General features: G+C 42.7%; 1 protein-coding gene across 3 annotated transcripts in view; it reads right to left on the bottom strand.

Annotated features, from left to right (window-relative positions):
- Nucleotides 1–24,182, bottom strand: part of fgfr3 (fibroblast growth factor receptor 3) — a 77,062-nt gene that overhangs the window by 12,601 nt on the left and 40,279 nt on the right. For 2 of the 3 annotated variants that reach the window (XM_030718662.1, XM_030718663.1), the window contains exons 5-10: nt 23,602–23,655; nt 15,420–15,589; nt 6,928–7,051; nt 6,559–6,749; nt 1,268–1,412; nt 436–611 (exon numbers count right to left, since the gene is read on the bottom strand). In XM_030718662.1, the coding sequence (XP_030574522.1) occupies nt 436–611; nt 1,268–1,412; nt 6,559–6,749; nt 6,928–7,051; nt 15,420–15,589; nt 23,602–23,655 (860 nt within the window). The remainder of the gene's footprint in view (nt 1–435; nt 612–1,267; nt 1,413–6,558; nt 6,750–6,927; nt 7,052–15,419; nt 15,590–23,601; nt 23,656–24,182) is intronic. The other variant, XM_030718664.1, reaches the window with a different exon arrangement.

Here is a 24,182-nt window from a genome sequence, read left to right as displayed (position 1 = left end):
CTGTGGCAGTGCAGCTGCTCCACTCGATGTTTCTGTGCAAACAGTTGAGGAGAGAGTGTGTGATACACTCAGAGTGAAATCTAAAACTAACACTGACAGTCACAGGAGGGCATAAATATCCCCGAACTGAATCTGCTCCAAGATAAATGTGAACACATGTCACCGGAGTGCTGCCTTCCATCGTCAACACAGCACCATTAAAACAGTGGGGCAGGGAGAAATCCATGACAGGCAGACTTATAGTAACCTCCTTCATCCAATTTATACTTGGGTCTGTTACTCCTGTGTGCAATTCTGCTTTCAAACTTCAAACGACAGACACTACACACTCTTCTTTTCTTACTGTGACCTGCGTTATTAAGCTGTATTAAACAGACAAGCAGAGGGAAAGTTTTGGGAAAGTGTTATGCAAATCTTGTATCTACTTTCTGTTACCTGTCTCTTGAGGGGGAACTTTGACAGCTTTTGCACTGGAGGCGTGGGTAGAGTCTTCTGCGTGGTCATCCTCATGCGGCAGAGGACGACGATGACCACGGCGAGGATGAAGAGCACGCAGCCCGTCACGTAGATGAGGATGTCGGCGTAGTAGTCTTCCTTCTCTGGGCTCACTGCTGTAGGAGGAAGCGGCGGGGGGGGGGGGTGGGTGTTCAAAAATATGGAAAGTAAGTCAAATTTCACACAGAAGCCGCACAGTATTTTTTTTTCAGTAGCAAACCAAATGGATTTTTAGGGAGCGTTTTCTGTGAAGTAATAGCCATAAATCAAAAGAGAAACAGATCAGAAACTGGTCGTTTCTCACTGAAACTTTGCCTTCACACTGCGGGTCGAGGCAGCAACCCGCGGTGTGATCATCTTGTAGTTTTATCCTGCAGCAGGTAATTGCACCTGTGATACGCTTTTCCTCAGGGAGGTAATTATTGTCTTGAACACCAAACGCTGAAATGTCGTTAAATTGCCTCATAGCCTTGAGACATCTGAACAGACGATCTGCTCTGATTAAAAAGCGCCTTTCAGCGAAGGATGGATTGCACGTTCAGTTCGTTCAATTAAAGGGGTGATGACGCAGCTTCAGCGTACTTAAAATATGCGCTTACAAGTAGCAATCTATGATAATTAGGTTTGAAAATTGATGTTAAATATTGTGCTGCAGAGCAAAACAGAAGATGTTTTTTTTTTTCAAGTACAGTAGCAGTTATAGTTTCATGGAGTTTCTAACATTTCAGGTGACACAGGTGGGAGAAATGGACCCACAGAGTGAAGGATATACCTGGAAGCACCGTCAGCCAAGCAGAGTGGTAAGAATAGCCGATAGAGTTCCCTGCGAGACAAGTGTACTCGCCCGCATCCTCAAAAGACACATTGGTCAAGAAGAGAACCTCTAGCTCCTTATCTGTAGTGTTAATACCAGCCGTCTGTGGAGGATGAAAGGGGGATGAGATAGAGGAGAGAGAGAGAAGAGAGATGTCATAAGCTGAAAGCCTCTTAGAGGAAACACCAAATGCACCCTGGAGGAAAGGGCAGGATGGAGAATTCTGAAGAAGTCCTGTTTTCTTGCTGTTGTCAGCACCACCACCCACACCCAAAAACACCCAAGCAGCACCTACACCACGCTGTGAAAGAAGCTGGTTGGTTCAGCCTAATGCCACAGGCACTCTTTGATATACGTGAACTCATATCAACAATTTCCTAGGCTCAAGGTCCATTTTTATAGACAGTGATTTGCTTTCATATGTATAATCTTAAGATTCTGGCACCCACATCAAGATTTGGAACAGAAGTATCATAACAGAGTTTTCTAACTTGCTTTTTAAGACGATCAATGAAAATCTTTCTTGCAGATTTCTGTAAGCTTTTTTTTTTATATTTATGGAGAGTTTTGTGTTGCCTACAAAAGCACCAGTGAGTTTAAACTGAACCATGTGCAGCTGACCTGATGTCAAAGCCAAAATGGTGTTATTATTGTGAACATTTGATTTTGGACTTGCTTATTAAATGTTTTTTTTTTGTGTGTGTATGTTTAATAGAGGAAAAATAATTTACATCTTTCGCTCAGTAAATCATCTAGAAATGCCTCAAGGATTAATCTTGGATCCATTACATGTTCAAATGAACACCGAGGTTCATACAGACATTACATGACTGAACTTCTTAGAAGTAAATTTAAAAAGAGCATCGCTGCAGTTACAGTTTTTCTTTCTTCAAATGTTGTTTGCAGTGACGACCAGTAGGTTAGTTTGATTCAAAGGCAGAGTCTGATGTGGCTTAGTGCAGGGTGAGGTGGAGGACTTATTCCCCTTGCCTCAGTAATGAACACTGACATCCAGACTATGCTGCATGCTCTCATATAAAAGCACATTAATATAGCTGGAGAACGCTCTCCCAGAGAAATCAATACTGGCCTTGGTCAGTGGAGGTTTTATGTGGACTTTAATGTGTGTGTGTGTTTTGGTGTAAAGGTGTTTCTTTGGATGTGCGTCGGTGAGACTTTTGAAGCCTTTGCAGTAATTAATGGTGTAATATTGTCTTCTCTTATTGATTGGGAAGGAAGACAAAGAGGCACTGGGAGCTAAAATGGATGATGGCCATTAGCTAACAAACTGCCAGCATTTGAACTCAAACCTCGCTGATGAATGTGTGTGTATGTAACTGTGTTTATCCTATTAGCAAGCCAGTGAGCCAGTCAAAAACCCACAACCAAGAGGAACACTGCAGAGAGGAAGAGGCGCAGCAGAAGATCGAATGTGATGACGGCGGTTCTCGCCCAGAGTTCAGGATTTACCTGGTTTGCGCACGTTAAGCCAGAAAGCATTTTCCGACTTGCCTACAAAGTTTGAGGCACGACACCAGTACTTCCCAGCATCTTTCTCTGTCACGTTGGACAGTTGCAACTTACTGTGGGTCTCAGTGTGTTTACTGACAACACTCTGTAAAGGGAAAATTGAAAGGCAGAGTGAGGCCTTCGCAGCTCCTGCAAAAACACATTGTGACAACATGCAAACCTAGAGACTACACACACATCTAAGAGAAGTACTGTACATTGGTTTTTACAGCTAATACATATTGTTGTTGTTTGCTGTCTTGCACTGGGCTTTGCACACCTCTAGTTCATCTAGCTTCCCTCCCTTTAAGGCAAGATCAGATCACAGATCAGATCCGTGTGTTGTCATACATCACATCATAAAGAACAAAGAGTAAACTGAGCGTTTAAAGAGGTGTGATGCAGTCTGAGGCATTTGGCTCACAGGGATGTGCACGACATGTCCATCCACTGACCTCATCATTTGAAGCCTTGGCCACGTTTAACATGAGGATCCACCAATATGATGACAGAAAATAATGAAAAGCATGCATAATAGCTCCACATGGTTTCTAAAAAATAAGCTGCTGCTGTCATTAATGGTGGATTTATTTTAGAACCTCTGAGACAGCCAGGCTAGCATTGTGCACCAGTTTCCAGTCTTTATGCTAAGCTATGCCAATTCCTGGCTGCTGTAGTGCAGACACGGAGCTCGGCACGAGAGCAAACCTGTAAGATCATAAACACACAACAACAGGGACGCACACAAACCATATATATATTGCAGACTCGCAGTAACATGTGCTGTCTGTTGGTAGATTAAAGGCATTACAGTATGTCAGTCTTCCTAAAGTGTGCAACCTGCGTGCATAAACAACAACGTACACACCATCGGTTGCTCCGCTAGCAGAGAAACTGCTGCTAAATTATTAAACGGGCCCGGCACATAAAGGAGAAAACATATCGTGTTTTATAGTTGCTTAATGAACATCCAGGGCTTGGCTCCAGACGTCTCCTTCTCCCTCCCCGTGCAGGGCGAGTCACTCATCGTTAACTCTTTTTCCAGGCATCAAAAGAGCAATTCAGGCACTTCTCAAAAAAAAAAAACAAAAAAAAAAAGACAAAAGAAAAATTCTTTCTTGACCCCCTCCTCTCACCCTAAGCTGTATTTAACTCCTACAGTATATGCCACACATGAGAGAACATAACATATCTGAATGAACTGTGGTGGGCCCAGAGAGAGAGAGAGAGCGAGAGAGTGACAGGGAGAGAGGCACACACAAATCTCAGTAAATACTGTTTCAATTATGCGGTAGTCGAAAATAGAGCATGGAGCCGCAGTCTGGGCTGACAGTCTCCCCCCCCCCACCTCTCTCTTTTTGTTGGCCTCTCTCTTTCTCCTCCTCTTTCTCTCTGTCTTACTCTCCGTCTCTCAGTCCTTCTCTGTTTTATTCCCATTTTTTTCCTAGTCTGTCACCACCTTCTCAGACCCGCATTTCTAAAATTTGCTGCACAATTTATGTGCTGATCTTGTTTTTGAGTCACTCTTTTTTCTTTTTTTCATGAAAGTTATGAAGACAATTACATCTAGTAACATACTGTATCCACAGCCATATCCATTATCAACAATATACCCACACATTTGGGCTCAAGGCATTTATTTAATATCAAGTCATTTGAAAGCAAAAAAAAAATGACTTGACATTAAAGTCACTGAAACTTTAGTAAACTAAACTTTCCAAGCCCAGTATGCATATTGTGATGATATTCTAAGATTAGAAGCTGAGGCCTTGATCATGTCTTCAGCTCAGGAGGGTTATCATTCAAAGGCTTCAACTGCAAAATAATCCATCATGTCAGCAACCTGAGAACACTCGTCTACACGGATAGTTACTTTGAACTCTGAAGATTTCATATGCAAAATCTAACATCTTGATTTTTTTTCCCATCTCCCATCTCTTTTGTCTCTCCATCCACTTTGCTCAGCTTCTATCCCTCGCTTTTCTCGCTTCGCGTTCACATCTTATCTCCGTCTTTCTCCCTGCTCCCGCCTGCCTCCCTGCTTTTCTAGCACCCCAGTCCCTCGTTCTCACCCTCACCCTCCATCTTTACCCACCAATCTGTCACACATTCTCGCTCTCCTTCACTCTCTCTCCCTGCTGACTTTGCCCTTCCTTGTGTTCCTTCACTAATTTTTTCCATGGCTTTTTTGGTTGCCTCTTCCCTTTTTCCTCTCTCCTCCTCCTCAAACCACGCGACGCAGCACATCTGACGGCAGTGGCGGTTAGAGGAGCCCGTCTCTCTCCCTGCATTGCCGCCACCACAGCAGTTAACTTAGTCCAAACCAGATGTTTGTTTTATTCCCCCTCTCTCTCTCTCTAGAGGCAGAAAAAAGAAAAAAGGGGGGAGTCCAAATGAGACAGCTAAGCCCTCTTGGTTTTTCGATGGGAGTCTTCCCTTCTACACCCCAAATCAAAAGATATGCCTCACAGCGGGTGTAGGGTGTTGCCCTCTCTCGGTGAGGAATGTTTGCTTCTTTATTGTCAAACATGCCTGAGGACTACACACCTTCTCTAATAATTTCCCAGCACTTCATGATAATGTATGTGATTAAAATATCTTCTTAAAAGCTACAAGATGCATCTAGGCAATGACAAAAACTGAAGACAAACAATATCTGTGATTAATGTACAGGGAGCATCTGACAATGCAAGCCAGGTAGACATGCTCTCCTTGCTTGATTTATAATTGATCAGTTCTTTCCCAAGCAAGTAAACATTTGGGGCTTATCATGAACAAAATGCATCACTGATTGAAAGTTGGGCCACCAGAGTGGCAGATGTCACCTTTAGTGATCAAACTTATGACCTTTAGTGGAGCATTCCCCTTCTTCTCCACAATGCTGTAACCAAACATAGATTTTAGGATCAGACAAAGGAAACGTTCTCCTTGTGATATCAGCATCACTGTTTCGGCAATCTGGGTTTTGCAATGCGACCAACGGTGAAGGACTTGACTGACTGGCTGGTGAAATTACCGGTTAAACACAATTAATTGTTGTTAGCCAATTAAAGCAAAACAAATACATTTAGATTGGTGAAAGAGTCACGAGTCGACCATAAAACTGATATTCTCATACTATTTCATCATAGAGGTAAATGAGCAGAAACCACCACTTATAACTATATATATATATATATATATATATATATATTATAACTATATATATATATATTATAACTATATATATATATATTATAACTATATATATATATATTATAACTATATATATATATATATATATATATATATATATATATATATATATATATATATATATATATATATATATATATATATATATTTGAATCTCTCTTCACCAGCTTGAAATCTTTGCTCAGGCCAGCACTACAATAAACTGCAGCAGTGCAGGTGCCATGGTTAAGTACAGAAAATTATTTACAGGGCTATTATTAGGTTTATGAGAGTACATTTTTATATGCTGTGGGATGTAGCAAAATGCAGGTGAGCAGCTTTTTCTAATGAAGGTGTGCTGTGTTTGAGGAATGAGCTCTTTGGTTATAAGCTGTAGTGAAAAGAGCCTGTGGGCCCCACAGACCCACCTACTGTAAAAGCTCATTAAACACAACTATTAGCAGAGATTAATTATAAGTAAAATTATCACAGACTGAAATCGACTCCAGGCAGTGAGAACCAGGATCGTTACAAATGTAAAACAGAGGGCTGAGCTACAGACGCACCTTTAGGACGTCGACATAGGGAACGCCATCGGGGCCAAAGCGGCTGCCATTGACCTCGATGTGTTTGAGCCACTGAATGTGTGGCTGGGCGTCACTGTAAACCTTACAATGAAACTCCACATCGCTGCCCACTACCACCGTCTGATTGGCTGGCAGGCCTGCATGGAGGATGGGCCTGTGAGGTGAACGCTCTGAGGAGAAAAAAATAAAAAGCTAGAGTCATTAGTAGAACTTTGTTGGTGGGAATAATACCCTGCAGGAAATTTAGACATAAAGTAGAACTAAAAATAGTCTCTCTTTTTTTTTTTAACAAATCTAGTGTGTTCTTTATGTGTTGCTTGCACAGCAGAAGTGAAAATAAATGTTTACCGAGCACATCGAGCTGGTATGTGTGGCTGATGGAGCCGTATTTGTTTTGCACCACACAGGTGTAGTTTCCCCTGTCAGACGGCACGGCGCTCTCCATCACCAGACTCCACTGCTGGTGTCTCAGCTGGGAAGATGACAGAGATGAGAGAGGAGAGAATATTCAGTGTAGTTCATTAAAACATTACGAGGATGCTGAAGTCTTTGGGAGAATTTGCTTTCATATGTGCAAGCTCGATACACAAGCAGCACACAAATACTCATTTAGTATATTCCTATGTTTGATAAAGCCCAGAATTAGAGGGTTAGCACAGAGAAATAGTTCCGATAAATATCAGCTATTACTTCTAATTGCACATAAAAGTTTACATGAGCCTATCCAGAGAAAACCGTCCTCTCTGCTGTCAGATCTAGCCCTTCCTTTGATATCCTTTGGTATAAAACATCACAGAGCAGGCCGCTCGGTAAACAAGAGAGTCCTTTGTGCAGTGCATGTTTACTGAGGTGCAAACCCTTTTGAGCAAACATTTCAAATGATAATCCAACTTTAACCTCTCTTTATTAACTGCGTACTGCTTGATGCAGAGCAGACCTGATTAGTGGAAAACAATATTTTGACGTGGTGTAAACGTCTTAATGGGAAACTGTTCCGTGTGCCCGCAGCACTGAGGAAAACTGCAAGGAGAGCAACAGAGGGAGGTATCATCACGTATCATTTTGCTGCTATGAAGAAATTTAAAGGAATAGACTTTTCGAAATCTCAAAATGCAAGATTGCTTAAAAAAAGATGACAAGAACATTAGAAAGAGAGTGCAACATCACCCCCCAATTATGAGAAACCAGTTGAACAAACAGAAATCATGATTTAATAAAATGAGACATTTTCAAATAGGACAAAAGACTTTTAAAAATATTTTCTTCTCTCTGTCTGCAGCAAAGGCAGACAGCATTTTTTTGCGCCTCTGAAAGTGGTTCCACTGTGCCACTCAGGAGCAATCCATCCCCGGAGACTTGAGTGGTGAATTTTGTGCAGTAACTCAAACCAGGTGTGGCTGGATGGCAGCAGCAGACAGATACTAACTTGATGGATTCAGAAGTTGCTCGGAGGAAGGGTGAGTGTGTGAGTGGCCCAGCACTGCAAGGCAAGGCAAGAAGAGCGGACCTGCTCAGCATCGACAGGCAGAGTCTCCGTGGGCCAAGAGGAAGACCTCCACAGTTTAAGTGGAAACGTGCGACGCAGACGCCGCCGCTGCGCTTAGTGCTGCAAGGCAAGAGCAGATTGAACTCGTCTGTAAGAGGTCAGAATTACTAACGACGGGAGTAAGTGATGTCAAGCAGGAGGCTTTTCAGGGTGGAACACTTAACATCACCCGCAAAGGAAAATGTGCCGACCCAGAGAAGGTTTAATGTTTTCGCAAACATTTAACCCCACACGTTTTGGTGAACAGCCAGCCATTCACAGAACATATATATATGTATATTTGTAGGCTGAGAATCACACTCTCCTCCCCTACTTCTTCTCCCTGTCCTACAGTATACACTTCTTGACTCCCACTCTTGGAGGCGTATACGGAAAATAATGTAACAGTGTAAATATTATGCCTGAGTGTGCTTTTTGCAGTTGCATGGTAACATAGACCAGGCCGCCCGCTCAACGCTGGCAAATGGTCCTTCTGAGGGGCTGGCTCCACCCCGTCTACCCCTCTCAGAGACGGGAGTCAAACTGAAGTCAATGGCTGCTCTCATGAGCAGCTGAGTGACGCCTTGTGCTGTGGTCGCTGGGACCGAGCTGAGCAGAGGGGAGAGCGAAGAAAAAACATGGCGACACATGCGGAGGGAAAAGGTGGTAAAATATGAGCATAAGTTCATGCTCAGCGGAGGCCGAGACCACCAAGAGATACAGAAAGAGAACCAGAGGTTCTTAACATTGACTTCAGCTTTTATCTGTTACTTTTATCTGTTTTTTCTGTTACGTTTTAGATCCTGATGTTACACCTAGCTGGAGAGATCCGACTGATTCACAGACTTGGTTTTAAAGTGTTTAAAGTGCCGCTAACATTGTGGTTACTGAAACTGGATTTCTTGTCTGTGGGAATAATTAACTCTGAGTGGCATTCTACTTTAATTCCTTGTGGCACTTTTCATTATTTTCTAAATACCCCTCACTAGCTTTTATTACCATGTTACACTGGCTAACCCCTGTTGAACTCACAGCATTAGTCTCCAAATGTGATAATCCTATCCATTCCAATCATGCCAGATTCCAACCAGAATTAAATTATTAAGCAGCTTACATTAGAGTCATACGAGGCTTTAAAGGTTTTAGGGCTTTGGCTGTGGCTGTACAGAGCGACGCATGCCATGGGAATGGACAGGCAGTTTTACACTGCAAAAAGTGCACATTTGAAAGAGAAATTACCAACTTTTTGGGGGTCTGAAGAGGACAGAGAAGCATGTCAAAATTTGTATTCTGTTAATTTTGCCTCTGAAATTTCTTGGGACAAAGTAAACTGCCTTTTAAAATATTTCCTTTTGCTTCACAGAGATTGCCATTCAAAACAGTTTAGTTACCTCATCCTACTGGCAGCTTCTCTCACTTCTTTTCATCAAAACAAGGATTCTGGACTCCGAACAAGCTTAACAGACTTGTAAAGACTCAGACACTTTTTGCAGTGTATTAGTTGTCTGAGAAAACACAGGAAGCTCTGTTCCCTTTATGGTCCAAACTCTCCATCTTCACCTCGCAAAATAGCCCTGTCAGAACCAGCGGGGCCAGTTACCAGAATTTATGAGTGTGTCAGAGCAGACCAGTGGCCCGCATCTGTGCTACTGTCTAATTTGCCCCGCAGAGGAGGCAGAAACAGAGAGATGCGGCCCTAAGGGGGTTGCTATTAAAGCTGGCAGAGTTTGTGGGCCTTTCGCCTGATCTTAGCTCTGCAAGACCCTGCGCCACCACAGAGAAGAAGCCTGTAAAGTTGGAAGTATATGGGTTCAAACCAAAAACATTAAAAGAAGAGGGTCCCCCCCAAAAAACAAATAGGATCATCTGTCTTTGCATATCCAGGATCTGTGAAGGAAAAAAGCGAAGAACTGTGGCAGGTCTAAAATTAAAAGGACTCCTAAAATAATCTTGCAATATGTAGAAATTCCCGCGTGGCCTACTGAGACTCACAATCCAGGCTGTGTTAAAATCTGGAGTGGAAAAAACAAGGATTTAAAGTGCTTAAAGTCTTAAAAAGCAACAGTGTGGAGCCAGTTTAAGAGCCCCGTCTTGGAAAGCTGTCAAAACGGGGATTGAAAAATCAGTTAAGTGCTGAGCGACCTGGAAGGAACGAAACACAATAATTACATTGTCAAATTTAGTCCTGCTTGTGCTGCCACAGTTTAGCACGAGCACAATAAAATCCCATCCGCCATATGTGGTAGCACACAACAGCAGTGGTTCTGGCTGTCAAAGACTCAGGCTGGCTCAATGGGCTGACAACACGCCCATCTCTTGCCACCCCCATCTGATGGCTCAATAGAAAGGTGAACTTTAACCTTTAGGGCCTGGCCTCCATAATAAGGAGCGCCAGAGTTGTGTGGGAAGGCGCACAATGCTCCGGCACATCGCAATGCTGGAATTTTATTTTCCATTTTATAAATGAGCCGCACATCCTATTCCTATTTACAGTTTCGTTTAGTTTCAACAAATGTGTCGTTTAGTTCTCCCGGCTGCGTTTCTATAGAACTGCAAAGTTCTTGCAAGCCTGAAGTGAATATCTGAACAGCCTCCAGCTTGCGTGGGGAAGAAGGTGTCAGCGTACGGATGCACAGGCCTGTAGGACTCAACAATCAAATACTGACGCTGGAGCAGATGTATCATTTTGTTGATCCTCTTCCATAAATTAAACAATCACTTTGGTGGTGTCAGCATTTTTCTCCAGAAATACATTAACCTCCCAGAATAGAAAGCATTAACACTGAAAGCCAGACTGTCTCATAATACTCTCGTTAGCAGCTGTTAAATGCAGCTTGACCTGTAAAAAAAAAAAATCTAGGAAGCACTGCTGCTTAAAAATTTAGTTACACACAATAAAAAAATAAAATCCATGAAGATACAGCTCATACAATGTGCTCTGTGGACAGGAAAAAATACTTCAAAATGACTTTCAGTATAGCAAGAAGCAGAAGAAGAAGACAATAGCAACCAGCACAATTCTGCCTTCTAGTATTTGTTTTCCTTGACTTTGTCTGGCCTGTTCTGAAAGAACACCTCCTATTTCAAATATGCCGTTATCTCCCTTAAGACCCTTAATCTCAATAAAGCGCTTTCATCCATGATTTTATTGTAGCCATGCATATTTCACTAAAAGAATGATGGTGAAACTTCTTGTTAAAGCGGAAGTCTTTAAGGAACAAAGGTGAATGTAGTGCATCCTCAGAAAGGCCTTTTTCAAGCACTCCAGTATGAAGACAGGGGGTATTTTCTGTAGGTGGCTAATGGGCCTTAATGGTCCGCTCAGTCAGTACCTTTCTCTCACACTTCTGTAGATCTGAAGGCACTCAGAGAAAATGACAAACTGGCTGGTGGGCAATGCTACACGGAGCGGACTCCGCTGTGCCCATCAGCACGGATCAGTTAGCAAGTCAGTCCCCGCAAACACGCTCCCAGCCCTGAGATGCGTGTGACAAAACCATCCCACCGCCCATCCAAAGCCAATTCATTCAGCCAAAATTAACTATGGCTGTCAAGTCAAAAATGATCTTGTCATTTCAGTATGGATGCCGGAGGAAGCGATTTCACCTTGAGGACCTGTTGGAGGAACAGTCTTTAGGAGGCCATTGTTAGGCTGTCAGGACTTGGAGCCCCCCCCCCTAACATCACCATCCTCCCCCAACCTACCAGGATGAACTCATCACAGGCAGATGTTGTATTCTGATTATGTTTCTATTAAAGGCAATTATTCAAATTCAGCTGTTTGTTTGAAAGACTTAGTAATGACTACTACTTACGACTATTATTTTATAGTACAAGGTTTTTGTTTTCTGGTTTCCACCGTCTGGACTCTGCACACTTGTATATGCAAGTGGAGAAAAGTTTCATGTGAAAATGAATAATTTAATTAACTGAGTTTAATGAGCAAATGTGTAGAACGTCTGGTTGTTACTGCCTGAAACTAAAAATCAGATGAAGCATTTCTATTGTTCTAAATATCATGAATAGATCAAGATGGCCAGGATTAGCCACTATGCCTAAAAGGGCAAAACCCCCAAAAAACCATACACAGGAATGCATGATTAAAGAATAAAGACGAGTTTTGGTTTGTCTCAGGGTTTGACTGACAGGCGATTTGCAAGCTGCAGAAACACCAACAACCACGAGCATATGGACGAACAAAAAAAGGGGGACCTGAGGAAAAACTAGGTTGAAAATTAAATGATTGCATGACACTATTAGGTACATCGGTCAACTTAATTGAGGATAATGTGACTAGATTGTCAGTGTAAATATGTTTTAGAACAAACTTAGCCATATGGAAATTTTTTGGATACATTTTAAGATGGACATTTTTTGTAGTGTGCAGCATGGTGACATGGGTAGCGGAATTTGTGGCATTAAGATGGACTGAACTGTTACCCCTGACCTCAGTGAAACAGAGCTGGGTCACAGACTTGTCTGTCACCCAGCGCTGTGATTTTATAGAGGATGACCTCTCTATTCACCTCCCTTAAGGCCAACAGTGGTCACATGGTGATTAGCTAAATGGATTTTAAAGCGTCGCCGGGACAGAAGGGAGGGATGAGGGGAGCGTGTGATAACATCTTGATAAAGACACACAGAGGAACGTCTTAATAGTCTCTGGATGTGTATCATTGCATGGTCAGGCTTTTGGATGAAGTTTCTTACAAACATACAAAGTCACCAAGCTTACACCACAACTATAACATGCCCTGTGCTGCTGGACACTTTTATCCTTTACAGTGGCCACAGAGGGAACTAAACCCACAGCAGTGGCTGGATTGGGTCCAAACTCAAGCTACAGAGAGCAGACAATGTACAGGAATTTGTCTTAATGTCTTCTTAAGGACAGTGTCACAGCTCGCACTCAAATAATGCCAGTCCAAGGTCAATGGGACTTCACATACTCTGTACAGGCTTAGCATAAAGAGGCAGCTATACATATCACTATCTAATTATACGTGTAGCATCCCACATGTGCTAAAGCATGAAGGTGTACAAAATGATTATTGCTGCTATAGAGGGAAACACACCAAGCTATAAGCACTGCATAGCCTCGGTCTACTGTGAGGAAAATAGACTGATTAGGCTGACATTAAAGCCTTAATACTGCCTCAGTCACCACAAAAACATCTCAGCTGAGCTCTTTAACTGGACACCGGTGAGTACAGAACAAAGACACTCAGGGATTTGGAGGAGAAGTCAGAGATTTGGCAAACAGTTGGATTAAATATCTAAGTGCTCTGAGTGGTCAGTATGGGATTAATTTGCTGCTAACAGCAAATTTCTCATCCGTTAATCTTCACGTGTACTACACATGCTAAAAGTTGCTGTCAGGGAACCACTCCAGTCCAAGTTGGAGCGTCCTGAGGACTGGTGACAGGTGTGTGTGAATCTGTGTGTGTGTGTCAGAGTGGGGACAGAGGGAGGGAGACAACTGCTGTTGGTCTGCTGGGAGCAGATGTTGGAGATCTCTGTAAACTGTTAATAGCTGCAGGGTCTCATTACATTTAACTCTTTAAAGGCCAAACCCCCACCGGCAAGAAAATGTCTCTCACTGCCTCTCTACCAGCCTGACATATGATTCCCCTGTTGAAACTGGAAACTTTAGGGTAGTTTAAATGCCTCCTTTCTGCATATTGTCTTTGCTAAAGATGCAGTGTCTGCTAGATTTATAAAACCTGCCTCACTTGACCCTTTAATCCCACTCTTCCCCAATTTAACACAGCAGTGATGCTGCAACAGACTTAGTGTTTTCCAGTATGGATACTCCTATAAGTACACTCTGTGTTATACATACCTACTTGTGTAGTACGTGAATTTTGACAGCCTACCATAACACTAGCTAGAAATGATCATGTTTAGCATGTATTTTGTATTTTTAACATTTATAACTTGCAGTGGCTCTTACAAAAAAAATAATTATTCTGCAGTGAAGATGAAAATTTACCAAACATCAACTCCAAACAACGGCAACATGCACTTAATGTGTGGGCTATCCTGCAAAAAAAAAAAAAAAATCTACTTAGCTGTTAGCTAGCTAACTAACACTGGTCTCATCGGTGGTGATGATTTATGCTCCTGCTACCGGCTGAAAATCGTTTGGTGTTCCCTCTAGGTCTTCAAGATAACAATCATCGAAGCTGAGAAGTCTTCACTTTTTGACCGTTGAGAACACTAACCAGGTACTCATAGAGCCCTCAGTGTAGCCACAGTTGGTAGTTTGAGCACACTAATACTCTCAAAGTAGCTAGTTTAAGTATAGAAGTACAGACAAAGCCTTAAATTATGGTGGCTAATGTTAGTAAATGTTGGCAAACCTCATGCATGTTTTTCTCTGGAACATTAGTAATGGCTTGATTGCATTTTAATAAATCGTAATTGTTGAAATAATGGCAATGTGAGGTAAGAAAGTAACTCATTAATTCAGCTCTCCCTTACATAATTCATCACATATGTGAATGTTAGTATCTAAAACTCCCCACCATCACTTTATGAAAGTCTTTTGAGGAATGAAGAACAAAATAATAAGACACAGGGCTGAATGATCCTCAAAGAATTTACATCTCTGGGCATAATTTCAGAATTTATGTGCCATTAAGTTGAAGTTTATTTTGAACCAAAACACACGTTTTGATTGTTTGAATTCCGATGGTCTTACCACACAGAGTTTGTCCTTTAATTCTACAGCTCAGGGCCATTAAGGAAAAACAAAAGTAAACCAAGCCCCGCTACTTTAAGCAGTGCCATTCCACACGAGAGCCCAGTGTTTAGAGTGAATCCGATGACAAAACTGAGTACGACAGCTGTTTGCTGCACTGCCTTACTGTCATCACCGAGCTATCACGCGAGCATGCACATATCTGTGAACCATTCTGATTTCAGCGCAGCAGTCTGACCCTAAATTTATATTCAGCTTATCCCGAGGCTACGTTTCTGAGCGCCGGGGGTATCCTCCACTACGCCGTGTTTTCTGACCTTTATTTATCGTGAGAAGATTCACTGAGCAAGAGTTTCTTTCAGCACTCTGCTTCACATTCTTCCAGTTATAGACATTTGCACCAGGGAGCATTGCAACACTCACACTGATCTACTGATGGACACACAGCAAGGGATTAAAATGCCTTGCTAAAAGGCACTTTGATAGTAGCTCAAGCAGGGCAGAACATGAGACTCCTCCAGGCAGAGTTTTTGGTGCTGTGTGAAGATTTGAATCTATAAATCACAGTCCTTCTCCTTTAACCTTTAGGCGTTAACATGTTATTCCTCTCACCTTTATGCCTCCCATCCTCTGCTCTCCCTTGAACTCTTTGCCGTTCTTCAGCCAGTGTATGGTTGGTATAGGGTTTCCAGACGCAGCACAGCGGAATTTGACGGTGTTGGCTGCAGGAACAGCCAGCAGTTTCTTGTCCATTCGGTCAGGCTTGGTCCAATATGGCGGTTCTGTTGGGAAAATACAAAAGACTCACTGAAAACTATTTAGTTGGGGCAAAACAGCAAAGACGTCTTGAAAGACTTTTAATAATTTCCCTTTCAAAGATGTTAATAGGGTTTCTTAAATAGATCAAACTGACTCACGCAATAAGAATATTTTTTATCCAAACAGATCAGTCCACGGTTTTCCATTTACTGATGCATTCTTAGCTCATAGAACATTTGGGGAAAGACCCTCCAGGAATTGATAGTTACATGTTTTTGTAATTGCTAAAAGATGGCACAGATGGGACAAGTTGCTCCTTTGCCTTTTTTTAAAGAGTGGTTCATCTTGGATGAGTTATGTACAATACCAGAACAGATGTGGTGTCACCAGAAGACTTCCCTCATCAAACGGCAAAGAGTACCTGCAGTGCTTACAGACTAATACACATGTACACTGTTAGGATTCTGTTCTGTTTTAAGCTTTTTTTTTCTAGGGGATTTCAAGATGTTTTTCTCGAGTGAATTTTGAGGTTTTTGTTTTGAGTTGCTGACGGATGTTCGGTGGACACTGGGTGTAAACCTTTTCATTTTTGTGATGAAACTCTCTTTCTTCAATGTCAGGCTTTCCCTGCTGTCCAAAGACATACAGTTAAGTTCAGGATGTGCCAGCGGTGTAAAACACGGTTTGACGGATGTTGAAAGAACTCAAAACGGGCACATGAAGCGTCATGGGGACCAGACAAAACTCATCATCTTCTCTCAATAACAAGACAAGAGTTCATCTGAACCATGAGATCCTGAGAGTTTGGAAACCTGTCAGGGCGATTTATTGAGTTGTATTGAGAAGACGGTGGACAAAGAGAGCGTAGTGAGTCAGGAAGGGCTATTGTCCGTGCTGTGTGGGTGTGGAGAGTGAGCGCAATGAGGCATGGCTCACTCACTCTCCTTTTGGTATAATCTGTGTGTGTGTGTGTGTGTGTGTGTGTGTGTGTGTGTGTGTGTGTGTGTGTGTGTGTGTGTGTGTGTGTGTGTGTGTTTCCTAGGACAAAGGCTGGGGAGTTGGCTGACCGGTCATCAGATGTCTCTTTTACTTTCTAAATGCAGCAGGAGAGAGGGGAGCTAATTACCATCTCAATAGCTGGGCTTGTGTGTGTGTGTGTGTGTGTGTGTGTGTGTGTGTGTGTGTGCGCACGCGCGTGCGTTTGAGTGGGTGAGTGTGTGCTGAGAGATAGAGTCAGGCAATAGTTAAAAAGTAATTCTCACCCTCGAGCACAGAATGGGCAACTCAGGTGAGATGTCAATCATTGTTCAATATAACATCTGCCTATAAATGTCTTTGATCTGCTGTGTGTGTGTGTATGTGTTTGTCTATTTATCAAAATGCCTGGGGTGTTCTGCCATCAAACACTGGCTTCAGCTTCACAGGGTAATTGCAACCAGACAGAGAGATATTCAGCGATAAAAGACACCTACCTATCTTCTTGGAAAGCAAACAAACAGGATGTTACTGAACTCTCTAAACACACTGTAAACTCTGTGTGTTTGTGTGTCTGCTGATAGAGCGCACACGGCGCACTGGCTGAGTTAGAGACTCCCCAGCTTGCTAAAACAAACACTCTCCACATGCAACCACACACACACACACACACACACACACACACACACACACACACACACACACACACACACACACACACAAACTGCTTCCATCTTAAAAGGGAAGTATCTGTTAGAATTCATTCCTTCTCTCCCTCCATCACTTTCCTGTCTCTGGAGCGACACTCCACACTTGTGCCGAGTGGGACAACCCTCCAAGCAGTCTGAACACATTGTTTTTTTGGCATTGACCCCCCCCCCCCCCCCCCCCCCCCCCCACACACACACACACACAGAGTCAAACAGAAACGCTGAGATTTTAAACAGTCTCTCTCCCGATGTGTGGTCCTTTTCCTCATCCTCCTCCTTTCCCTGCTGCTGCTGCTGGTCCCAAGCTCATCTGGGTCTGAAAACATATTCCTGCTTCTGATCCTTCAGCCACAATGACGCTCTTAACCCAGAATAGATGCTTATGTGGATTCAACACAAGCTAAAAGAGTCTCCATGGTTTTGTCACCATAACACACACACAGATTGTTTTATTCGCCGACCTTTAGCTGCTAAGCTCTAACTGGCGTGTTCCTATACACGATCAGCTGTCAGTCAAGCAGTCTGGATGGAGCTTGTGAAATCTTATTGTAATTGTTGCTCATTGTTGCAATTGTTTCTCCTCGTTCAGCGTAATCCAGATGTAACGTCACCTCCTGTGAACCATTAAATGAATTGGCTGCTGCCAAACAGTTTTTTATTCCACATAAAATTAGACTGTTATTAAGCGGGGTGGTGATTTGACCATTTCAAACCATTTTTATTCATGTGAACAAAAAGACTTCTTTCTGGTGCTTCAAAAACGTGACAAATATGATTTGCTGGCTCTGCGAATTTTTAAACAGTTTATATTAGAAAGCTGATGCACACACTTTCCACCATAAGAAAAAGTAAGAGAACTCCAGCCTTTTCCAGCTCAGAAAAAGCAGTTGATATTTTGATTTCAGCATGCTTTTGATTTACTGCGGAGCCCTGCTCTGTATGCTCAGCAACACACAGGAATCCCATCCCGTGTCTAATTGGCAGGATGGTATTTCCTCAGCAGAGGGGAGCGGGATTTTCTGGGAGGGAGGCAAGGAGGGGAGGGGGGGGGTGTGCAGGCACCTCTCAACCATCACAGAGGGGGAATCGGCAGATAACCCTGCCCTGCGTGGATATGCAGTCACTGTAGTGGAAACTGGTTTACAATAACATCTTAGCACAACTCAGCAGCTACAGTGTCACGTCCACCTGTCAGATTCAGAGGTTAACTGTGAAGGGGAATCTCGCTGGGAGCCTATAAATACACGACTGCACTCCAGTTCGCTCGGTTTATGTTTGACAACAGATTTCAAAGTGTGGCTGGAGAAATCCCTTTACATAGATAGAGATCAGTCAGGGGGAGGAGCTTATTTCTTCACCAGGTATTTTTACTGGGAAAATGCATGACACTCAAACTCGGTGGCATCTGATGTTTAAGATGACGGGGAATGATTTTAATCAAAAAACAAAGGTGAGTGTGCAGCTAAGCACAAGCTACCACAAGCATAGTTTACAGCACCTGCTAGTGCTTAAACAGCTGTTTGTTTCTGTAGTCAGAGGTTTCTATTGATGAGAAGGTGATCCTTTTGACCTTTAAGTGTTAGACAGAAAGTGTAAGTATTTTCTATGAGATTTTGAGGAAAGTTAAGCTGTGGATAAAAAGATTCAGGTTTTGGTTTGGATCTAGGATTTTTATTCCTAATGACTTATTTTCTTTTTATTATTAGAATTTTAAATATTTTCTCACGACCTTCTTGGTTCAAGCACAGGTATCTTGCAAATGTTGCCGCAATTTTCTAGAACAGTGTGCATTTTGATGCAGATCCAAATGGAGATTGAAATCTTCGAAATACCCAGCTATTATTTAAATAAGTTTAGCGTATTGTGCATTCTTGGCAGGGCCATGCACTCCCTGAGTGCTGATTGTGTTAACAAAATGACTATGATTACATTCTCTTTATTTGGCTTTACTCGGATTATGCCTTGCTGTTGCAAGTGTTCCACACACACATTAAAACCGACTCCCATACAGCCCCTGCAGCCCTGTGTTCACGTCTTCCTGACTTCTGGCTCTGTGCTGCAGGTTGGAGAAGCGTGACCGTGGCTCCTCTATCAGCTGAGTACAACAGCAATTAGTCGGAGCACGACACAGTGGAGTTCCGATCGCCATGGCACAAGCCTCTTCAGCACTCAGACACTGATCTGGGGGGGGGGGAAAAGGGGGGGGGGTCTAATTGTGTAATTGTATAATTTGCCCTCACTGACGCCTGTGAGCACACAGGCAGATTTCATTACAGATTACACTGGGGCTCTTTGAAGGCACACTGCCCTGGAGGGCCTGCAGGGACTCAAGGCAAACAGAGCTGGAGGAATGGCGGCTGTGAAGCAGCGTAGCGTGGCCCGGCGTCCGGCTCTCTGCTCTTTTGCCAGGGTAAACAAGGAGGCTGCATAGCTCAGGAGCACAGAACAGCACAGATTAGGCTCTGTTAACATTCCTCCCCCTCGACACATACACGCTGCCCTTCCAGTTCACACAGGCTCCAAGTGTGTTTTCCACACTGCAAAAAATACAACCCATGTTCATCGTGTGAGGGCGGACGGTGGTCCGAAATCGCTTAGGTTTTATTTGCCCATCTATCAGCGCGACATCTCCAGGGCACTCCATTTGAAAACTTTTTTCCAATTTTTATGCATATTCCAAGAGATCAAAGGTCAGCTCTGAGAGATTCAAGTGACGGGACCACATCGGCAAAGCCAGTCATTTCTTGCATCTCGCAAGTTGGCATCATTCTGATCACAGACAAGTTTCGTGACTGCATTTTGCACAATTTGCATAAGGCACTGAGACAGACTTACACACAAAAGATGACACATTTATATATCGGTAGGGCCTCCTACTCCCTACTTCGGATGTTTTTTTTTTTTTATACTAAGCACTCATGGTAAGTACTAGATGAATGAAACCTTCAGCTTGTCCAGCTCAAATACACCTGTAAAATTTTGTGACTAAATCCTGCATCGCTGCGCAGACATCCTACTGAGAAAATCTGTCATGCAGGCACCCAACAAATAAGACAAAAACTATCTTTATGGTAGTTTCTGCAAAATTTTTATCTCCAGGACCATAAATTTGCCAAGATGACACACACAAACACAGACACGCATGGTGAAAACAATGCCAGCCACGCTGCAAAAAAAGGTACTGCTAATTAATGTAGATATGTGTTGCTCAGAGGGGACCACCTGTTCACTGATGCCTTTGTTCACTCTCAATATTTTAAAATGCCTCTGCTAATAGCAACAATGGAACTTTGACTGATGAATAATTACTCAGTAAATGTTCTAGTTTAACAGTTGGAAACTTTTTTTAAAAATGTGGTCAGGTTAATATGACCTGTTTCCTTTGTTTCCTGTTTCCTGATCCCTTCCCTCATTAATACCCTGATTCTTTCACCATCTCCGCATCTCTATTATCGTCCTCACAGCTCACAGATGTGAATCTTCTTCCGGCCACTGACAGGGACTCTCCGTCTGGCTGTGGGGCTTGTGACATGACTCCTTCCTGCTGCAGTTGGCTAATTAGCATTGGCTTTGCGGACATTAGGCAGCGATAGAGGTTTAATGTTTCTGGGTTAATCCCTCTCCTTTTGGTCAGGAAATCGGAGCCTCATATGTCATGAGGTAGACTTACATCCAGAGATTAAGTCTGGCAGTCTGAGGCTATTTACTGGCATTCAGGATGTCTGCTGTAAGCTGCTGCCACTTTGGCCCTTTTTGAAAAGACACTACAGGCTTTCACTGCAAAGTGAAGCTGTGCATTCACAGATTTTTCGCTGAAGCTGTTGCAGGCTTTTCCAAAGTGGCTTGCAGTACAAAGATTGTCGCAGAACGTTTTCTTAAAGTGTAGCTTTACATCTTATTCTGCTTATGTTTTTTTTTTCTATGCTCTCTCTGGATAAAAGCAATCAGTTAAACGTCTTAAAGAAAAAGTCAGATATGAGAATAAAGCAACATTAAGTTTCTATTTCTCCCACATATTGAGCAGATTGAATCATTTAAATATTGACAAGGGCAGCAACAATATAAAGAACATTAACACAGACATGCTCCTACTGTTAATCATTCCATGATCACCATCTTAATTCCAGATCATGAGATCATTTATAAAAGCATTATTATTCCTCTTGGATACACAATGTTGCTGTTGGTTCTGGAGTGGCTGTTATGCTTCCTTTTTGTGAAGCACCACCATCCTGGAGGTAACCATCATGCATTTCACATGATTTTAGATATGAAAATTTCTTTTTTTTTTCCCAACACTAGTTCATTTTTCCCCCCATGACTATCTCTCACCATGTAATCGTTATAGTTGGATGACAAAAGATTGGGTGAAATGTTAATGATGACCATAGGGCACTGAGTGTTTCAGGAGCAGTAGTATCTCGCACAATCATTGTCTCAGTATTTTGGTTTGAGCTGAGTGTGATGACATTTGATTTGGTTGGATCTTTGTAGCAACTTTTACAAAGGGGCTTTGATTTCGGTTGGGCGTCCGCCTGTCGCTCTGTCACTGGAGCAGTTGCGTATTTTGCTTTTGGCACCAATTTGTTGAGCAGTTAGGGTGGACTGGGAGTTGGTTCAACATATCATGGCCTGCTTGACATCACTAGCATGTTTTGGGCTGGTTTTCAGATTTACACTGACGCCTACAGTCCGCTGACTCCTTGTTTTTTTCTATCTCTGTGTCTGACTATTATTTTTTCCCCTCGACTTACGTCCCATTGTCTTCAATTTTTGTACTCTAGTTCCATCAATTCTTTTCTCTTTCACTTTTCAGAGACTGCCTGCGCCTCACCTTCTGCTGTCTCGCTCCGTATGGTACAACAAAGGCAGCACAGTGTGGCGCCTGGCTGGTCGAGAGCTTGCCGAGAGGGGTGGAGACGCTTTCTGTCTCTCTGGAGTCGCGCTAGCTGACAGAACAGAGCGTGTAAAGTGTGTGCAGCCAGCAAAAGCCATCCTTTCTCATTCTTTGTTCACCTACACCTGAACTCTGCAGGTCTCTGAATGCCACAACAGTTCACATCACAACAGAGCACTGAGAGGGGCTGTTACCTGCTGGATAACCAGCGGCTTTTGATCTATGCGGCAGTGGCATTTAGTTTTGTGCTCACGGGGGAAGGTTTAATGTGAGCAAGACAGCGAGTGGTTATAAGAGCCGTATAATGTCAATTACAGATATACAACTCTGAGTGTGCTCATACAAGTCTAATCACCTGCATAAATCCATTGATAGTCACACAGTGGACCATAAAGGCGACTTTTTAGGGACGTGCTGGGGCTCCTACAGATGACATCTTCTATCATTATGACAACTGAAATGAGTTTAAACTGTAAAATGCAGATTAACTTCTGGGGATAAAGGCAGCAGTGTGGTGTAAATAATGTCAAGAGCTCATTTATGTCACTACGCGAGGAATATATAACTACAGCAAACATTGTCAGGTGTTCATTTGGGCTGGCACAAGACCTGAGAGCTGCATCTGGCCCTTCAGCTGATCCATCTACTGTTCGCTGAAGCCTCATTAGAACTGAGCTCTGTGGAAGGCTGTCAAGAAGCCATTATTAAGGAAAGGAAACAGGGAGAAAAAGCTGAGGTGTGCCGAATTACACAAGAATTTAACTGAAAATCAGTGAAAACAGGTGAGTGATGAATCCAATTATGAAGTTTTGGCTCAAATCATCATCATATATATGGAGGAGTTTAGGAGAGAGGTACACCAGTGTGTACAGCCATCTGTAAAACAGTGGAGGCTCTGTCATGGTTTGGGGCTGCATTTCAACCAGTGGTGTTTGATTGGGAGCTTCTTTATTTTTCAGCATGACAATGATCCCAAACACTCTGCCAGTGCAGTAAAAGCACATCAGGATATAAATACTCACAGTGGAACACTCTCAGTCATGGATTGGCCTTCCCTAGAGCCCTGACCTCAACATTGCTGAAGCAGTGTGGCATCATCCTGACAGAGCACAGAAGAAAAGGCAGCCAACATCCAAAGAAGAGCTTTGAATGTCCTTCAAGAAGCCTGGAGAACTATTCCTGAAGACTGCTTCAAGAAATGACAAGAAAGCTGCCTCAGAGAGCTCAGACTGTGCTAATGAATAAAGGTGGTCACAGCAAATATACTTCCATGTACACTTGGACATGTTTCACTAAACCTCTGCACCTATTTCGCATTTTCCTAGCAAGATATAAAGATTTGAGGGGTGTTTCAACACTTTCTCACAGTACTGTATTTCCTGATGTTTTGGATGTGATACTGTAGTTTGACTGTAAAATGTGGTTAAAGAAAATAATTCACCATTTTCATTACCTGCACCTTCTGGGTCTTCATCATAATCTTCATCATCACCAGACGACAGAGAATCTGAAGAAAGGAAATACCGAAAAAGCGTTTAATTGTTAATTTGTGGCATGAACCAAATTCATTAATTGAAACCATTTATCCTAATACAGTGTATTTTCCCATATGACTCCCTGAACTGGTTTTCCAACTGAATAACAAGGAAATTACATCTGGAAAGTTTGTAGCCCAAAATGTACTTTATGCAAAAAGAGAGATAAAGGGAGAGGGGGAACAGTGACACACACACACACACACACACTAAAACTGTTCATTCAGAAACTCGTGAATGAGCCTACAGTTCTCTGTAGCGTGGCAGCTCTCTCAGATATTACAACCCAAACATTTCCACAGGCGGTACAAATAAGAGGGTCATTAGTGCTGCTGAGACACACTTGTACAAGACTGTGTGCACATGTGCAGATACACACACAAAAACAATTGCAACACACACTGACCCTAAGTCTTGCTAACAGTTAGCGTGCCAGTTAACGCCAAATTACTTTCCATCTCGCTCTCCATCTTGTTTAGGTTTCCTGTATCACACGTTT

Source organism: Archocentrus centrarchus, chromosome 22 (genome assembly GCF_007364275.1).
Source record: "Archocentrus centrarchus isolate MPI-CPG fArcCen1 chromosome 22, fArcCen1, whole genome shotgun sequence".
NCBI classification, from domain to species: Eukaryota; Metazoa; Chordata; class Actinopteri; order Cichliformes; family Cichlidae; genus Archocentrus; species Archocentrus centrarchus.
Note: the sequence above shows the minus strand (reverse complement) of the source record. Positions and strands in the feature narration are given on the sequence as shown.